The sequence below is a fragment of the Palaemon carinicauda genome, chromosome 7, assembly GCF_036898095.1.
Source record: "Palaemon carinicauda isolate YSFRI2023 chromosome 7, ASM3689809v2, whole genome shotgun sequence".
Taxonomy (NCBI): Eukaryota; Metazoa; Arthropoda; class Malacostraca; order Decapoda; family Palaemonidae; genus Palaemon; species Palaemon carinicauda.
Window position 1 is genome coordinate 37,513,829 of NC_090731.1, and position 6,484 is coordinate 37,520,312.

A 6,484-nucleotide genomic window follows, 5' to 3' on the forward strand; every position below is an offset into this window, starting at 1 on the left:
GGGATAAGCAGTGGCACCAAACCATACCTGTTTTTCAGGCCTCCCCGGGCCAAACGCTAGCGAACTATGGTCGTCCAAATAGCACCAATTGCTGCTGCTGCTGCTTTAGTATTGATCCTGGATTACGGTTATCAGACCGCTGATGAGCACTAGCGTTCTTTAGCACAATATGTGGACTCCTCTTAATCAAAATTATTTACCCTCCACCTTGACTCCCATTCCAGTCACGTGGAAGTCCAACTCACCATTAACATAACATGGAAAACAGAAAAGGGGCAGGAATTAACAACTGAACCTAAATACCTTCTTTACCAGCCCGCAGATGGCAGGCTGGTGCACACTAAAGAAAAGCAACTTTTAATTTTGAAAATATGAGAGCAATATGTTACAATTATTACTCAAAAGCTAGAATTACGTTACAGCCCCACCCTACCAAGAAATTTTTACGCAAGAAAAAATTTACATAAAAATAGTGAAGCAATCAAACAACTTGACAGGGGGCACAAAGCAAAGCTCTCAATAACTAGGTTCAATAGAGTTTAGAGATAATAAAAAAAATTGCAAGTCCTGCAAAGGAAGAAGATTAAACAAATGTCATCAGTCATTTCCCGGACCCCATCTTCTCCCTTTCCTAACCAACTATCTAAACCTAAATATACTTATCAAAAATTATCAAAAAGAAATTTTCCCAGCACCAAATTGACAAAAATACCCTAAAATAAAGGTACCCAAATGCTAAACATAACGTAAACTTAACATAAACATCAGCCAAGGGATGGTTTGTTATTTGGTACCAGGAGACCATCCCCCTGGCGCATGCTGAAAACCCACAGGGGTGCAGCCCAATCTAGAGCTGTACCCATGTTTACACAAGATTCTGTCCAAAGTCTTTCCTTGGTACAAAACCTTTCTTCGGCACTTTCACCTTTATAGCTTCTTCATATTGAAACACAGAAGGTTTACAAGATCATAAACCCCAATCCTAAGAAAAAAAAAACAAAAAACAATGCATTAAAACAAGAAAATAACATTTAATAAACATACAAATAACTCCCGTTTTTGTATTAACAAAAGGCCTTTTCTCCTTACTGTAAATTACAAACAAACAATAAAAGACCTGTAACAGAGAGCCTGTTATCTTGACAGGGCATCAGGGATGATATTCTCTCTTCCAGCGATATGCTGAATTAGTAGATCCCACTACTGGAAACGAAGGCTCCACCTAAGGAGACGGTTATTCTTATTTTTAAAGAAATTCAAGAAGACCAACGGATTATGATCCGTTCTTACCACAATAGGTCCTGTGCTACCACTTAGGTAAACCTCAAAGTGCTCCAAAGATAAAATGAGTCCTAAAGTCTCCTTTTCAACAGTTGAGTATTTTTGCTGAGCTGCAGACAGTTTCTTTGAAAAATACGCCACCGGATACTCTTCACCATCACAACCTTGTGATAATACCGCTCCAACACCCACGTCGCTAGCATCCACAGCCAAGCAAAAGGGTTCCTTAAAATTCGGAGTTTTAAGTATTGGAGTATTAATCATGGTTGACTTCAACTTATCAAAAGCATCCTGACATTCTGCAGTCCAGCAGAAACGCTGACCTTTCTTAAGCAAGTTAGTCAGTGGATTAGCCACATCTGCAAAGTTCAATACAAACCGCCTATAATAGCCCACCATCCCCAAAAATCGGCGAATACCTCTTCGATTCTCTGGTACCTGAAAATCGAGGATTGACTGAATATTTACCGATTTTGGGAGAATTTTGCCATGTCCCACCTCATGACCTAAATAGATTATTTTGGCTTTTGCAAAGTCACACTTGTTTAAATTAATCACCAGACCAGCTGCACGCAGCCTCTCGAACAAACATTCCATGTTTTTCAAATGAGACTCCCAGCTATTACTGTAAACTACAAGGTCATCTATGTAGACAACTACCCCCTCTAACTTATCAATCACTTGATTCATCAACCTCTGAAAAGTGGCAGAGGCATTTTTCATACCAAAAGGCATGACATTGCATGAATACAAACCTTCCGACGTAACAAAAGCTGATATTTCTTTAGCCCTTTCTGTTAATGGAACTTGCCAATAACCCTTTAAAAGATCAAACTTACTTATGTACTTGGCAGCGCAGACATCATTTATGCAATCTTCCACCCTGGGCAGAGGAAAACAATCAGACTCAGTAACTGCATTTACCTTACGATAGTCGAAGCACATTCTTTGTCCTCCCCCTTCCTTTTTGACTAGCACTACTGGAGAACTCCACGGGCTGAAACTCCTTTGAATTAGATCATGACGTAGCATGTACTCTACCTCTTGCTTAATGATGTCCCTTTTGGATGGATTCACTCTATATGGATGTTGTTTAATGGGACGAGCATCTCCCACCTCTACATCATGCATAAGTAGACTGGTTAGTCCTGGAACGTCCTGAAATAAAACTGCGAACTTTGTTATCAAGTTCATTACCTCCTTGGATTGGGTGGCACTTAAATGATCCAACATCCCGGGTAGATCTCCCAAAGCTACGGAATTTCCCAGCAAACTCATACTGGAAGTTTCCCCAAATTCTTCCTTCTCCTCCACCTTGGCTAAAGACAGAACTGGTCGGATGGTTTCCCTGCCTTGGTAGGCTTTTAGCATATTAACATGGCATACTTGAGTCTTCTTCCTCCTGTCAGGGGTTTCAACAACATAGTTTAGGTCATTCACCTTCTTTAAGATCTTCCAGGGCCCCGAGAATTTGGCTTTAAATGGATTGCCTGGAATTGGAAGCAACACCAACACCTCTTCGCCAACCTGAAAATTTCGTAATTTGGTTTTCATATCATAACGCTCTTTCATTTTTCTTTGACTCACCTCCAAAGTTTTTAAAGCAAAATCCCAAGAATTGATCAACTTTTCCCTTGAATCCCTTAAAAAGTCCAGCAAATTTACCCGAGGTTTTACTCCCTCCCAGTGATCCTTCACTACTTCTAAAGGTCCCCTTACTTTATGACCAAAAGTTAGTTCAAATGGAGAAAACCCCATTACATCACTAGGAATAAATCTGAAAGCAAATAATAAATAAGGAATTACCTGGTCCCAATTCTTGGGTTCCTGCTGCACATACTTACTAAGCATTGATTTCAATGTTTGGTGAAATCTTTCCAGTTGTCCTTGGCTCTGTGGGTGATAAGGCGAAGAAGTTACATGCTTTATGCCTAATTCTTCCAAACCCTGCTTAAATACTTTACTTTTAAAATTACTCCCACAATCAGACTGAATTACCCTGGGTAAACCAAATTTCGAAAAGCATCCCAGCAAAGATTTAAGAACCCTCCCAGCATGTATACTCCTTAAAGGAATTGCCTCAGGATACCGTGTGGTCCTATCCATCAGTGTCAAGATATATTGATTTCCACTGCTGGTCCTTGGCAAAGGGCCAACTATATCAATTATTACCTCTTCAAAGGGTTCTCCAATGGCTGGAATTGGCTGCAGTGGTGCTTTCGGGATTTTCTGATTCGGCTTCCCCGTTGTCTGGCAGACTTTGCAGGTCTTCACAAACTTCTTTACGTCTCTTCTAAGAGAAGGCCAGAAAAACAAATCTGAAAGTTTTTTAAAAGTTTTATTTATACCTAGATGACCAGACAGAAGGTTGTCATGAGCTAGCTCTAATAACTTACGTCTGTAGTTTACTGGTACCACAATCTGTTCTCTCACCTCCCATGCATCTGCAGGTGCTAGTTTTGCTCGACTTATCCTTTTCAAGACTCCGTCCTTCCATTCTAAATGAGGACGACTATTATCCTGACTGACTTGCTTACTCCTCTCCCTCTCAAACTCCGCCTTCTGAGTCGCCGTAAATGTATCAATTGCCCATTTACCATTCTCGTCCTTCACGGAAGACAACATGGGATTTCCAGTTACACTTACCTCAGAACCATTTTTCTCAAATAATTTATCGAGCCCCATACAGTCCATCTCCCTGGACTTTCCTTGGGCTCCCGAACGCGTGACCATGAAAACAGGCTTTTCAGTCTTTACCGACTTACCTTGCACCAGAGGACAATTACCTGGAGTTCGCATCTCACAGTCGTTGGCCACTATCACGTCCACTCCCTTTATGGGTAATTCATCCACAATTGCCAGACTCATGGGTCCTTTTACCCATTTAGAGTTTAACACTAACTCTACCAAGGGGCATGCCGTTACTGTTCTCAGGAATCCCCCTAGTAACACAAATTTCTCCTGTCCCTGGCTCAGTCCTTCCGGCAATACCGAACGCAAAATTATGGATTGCGCCGCTCCCGTGTCCCTTAAAAGCTTTACCCGTCTCTCTGACCTATTCTGGCCTTTGATGCTCACTACACCTTCAGAGACATACTTTTTGAAACACTCATCTGTTGCAGTCGAATCCCGACCCAACAGACCCACTGGCTTTGCTTTATCCAACCACAACCGGCACTTCTCTTTTATGTGACCTGGTTGCCCACAATGCCAGCACACCAGTTTTCCACCTTTCTTTGGTGACCCTGGCTTCTCACCTCTATCCGGTGATTCCTTTGTCCTCTTTCCAGGTGACTGACTTGCACCTTTTCCACTTGGATTCCTTTTTGTGCCCCACTTTGCCTTATCACTGAACCGATAGTTCCCCTTGTGGGAAAGGAAAAACTCATCAGCTGCTACAGCCAAAGTATCCAAAAGATCCAACTTAAGATCCTCTAAGTGAGTTTTCAGATCAAAATTAATATTATTTTTAAATTCTTCAATGAGTATCAATTCTTTTAAAGCATCAAAATCTTCCACACCTTTGGCTTTCAACCATTCCTGAAAAGCCTCTCTTTTCCTCCGTGCAAATTCCACGAAAGTCTCCTCCCATCCCTTCTTCATATTTCGAAATTTCTGACGGTAGGCTTCAGGTACCAGCTCGTACGCTTTTAAAATCAAATTTTTCACTTGGGAATAGTCAGCACTCATTTCTTCGTTCAGGGCAGCATATATTTTCTGTGCTTTACCCATTAACCTACATTGTACCAGCGTAGTCCACATGTTTTCTGGCCATTCTAGTCTATTTGCTAGTTTTTCGAACAGTGAAAAACTCTAAGGCTTCTGTTTCCTTAAAGACCGGCATTAATTTAATAGCATTCCCTATGTTAAATTTGTTTTCGGCAGGAACTTGCCTTAGGTGGAGTACTTGTAATTTATGCTTTTCCTGTTCTCTTTCCCTTTGTAATCTTAATTGTTCCTGTTCTCTTTCCCTTTGTAATCTTAGTTGTTCCTGTTCTCTTTCCCGTTCTATTCTTAGTTGTTCCTGATTAAATTTTGCTTGTAACATTACTTTTTCATGAATTCTTTCCTCTTCCCTCGTGGCTATCTGTAGTTTCATTTTCTCTATTTGCAATCTTTCCAATTCTAACCTATCCTGTACCGAAATATATTCAGTCCTATCAACACTACTTGTAGTTTCTTCTTTCCATTTCTTAATGGCAGTCACTAACTGTACTAACAGAGTCCCTTTCTTTGTTCCTGGTGCTACAGAGATATTTATGATATTTGCAATTTCCTGCAACTCAACCTTCCTTAAATCCCCTATTTCTTCTTCCCAATCAACATTACCTAAAAATTCTGCTACCTCAAAACCCACCGCTCCTACCGGATCTTCACCTTTGTCCGACATAGTCTCTTGTCTTAAAAATATGAAGAAAAGAAAAGCAAAGAATAAGTGTAGAATTACCCTTTTGTTTACGTCTCGATCCTTTTCTTATATACTCTGATGCCGAACTGGAAAACCACTATTAACCAGTTCTACGGAATATTTTTACTCGTACAGGCAAGGTCGCCAGTGTTACCGGCGGGCCGCCCTTCAAATACCAATTAGGCCTTGTTGCTTAATTTAAGGTGGCCGCAAGTAAACTGCCTTACGACTTTATTTTTACCAGGTTACTGAAGTACACCCAAAACATCAGATTGGTAAACAAGAAAATAATCGAGAACAATCTTAAACAAAAGAGGGTAAAAAGAACCTTGGAGACGTCAATGATAATTTATTATACAATATATATATATATATATATATATATATATATATATATATATATATATATATATATATATATATATATTTAAACAAACACTCGGCAAAGCAGCTCATGTAAACAAAATAGAAAATTACTTGGAAAACACTCTAATTTCATTTACTCAGTTATATAAATAATAAAGAGAACTTTCAGGACACAAACGGAAACATACCACGCTGAAAACATTTGAAAGAGAGAAGAGTACTAGTAAGAGGTATAGAGGCACAAAAGATTCATATACTATCACCCACATCCGTTATCTCAAAATAACTTGTCAATATAGAAAAAGTAATAAGAAAGTTTAGAGCCTAGTTAAGTACATATATTCCCTACCTACCTAAACACCTTTCGTGACCGAGAAATACACACAAATATATAAAAAAAAAACACACACATTATATTAACGAAATTTC

General features: G+C 39.7%; 1 protein-coding gene across 1 annotated transcript in view; it reads right to left on the bottom strand.

The window, feature by feature from the left end:
* Positions 1-5,777, bottom strand: part of LOC137643914 (uncharacterized) — a 6,335-nt gene extending 558 nt beyond the window's left edge. Inside the window, exons 1-2 of the mRNA XM_068376673.1 lie at positions 3,454-5,777; positions 1-3,174 (exon numbers count right to left, since the gene is read on the bottom strand). The exon at positions 1-3,174 is cut by the window's left edge and continues 558 nt beyond it. Of these exons, the coding sequence (XP_068232774.1) occupies positions 1,201-3,174; positions 3,454-5,043 (3,564 nt within the window). The 5' untranslated portion in view covers positions 5,044-5,777 and the 3' untranslated portion in view covers positions 1-1,200. The remainder of the gene's footprint in view (positions 3,175-3,453) is intronic.
* Positions 5,778-6,484: the final 707 nt, after the last annotated feature.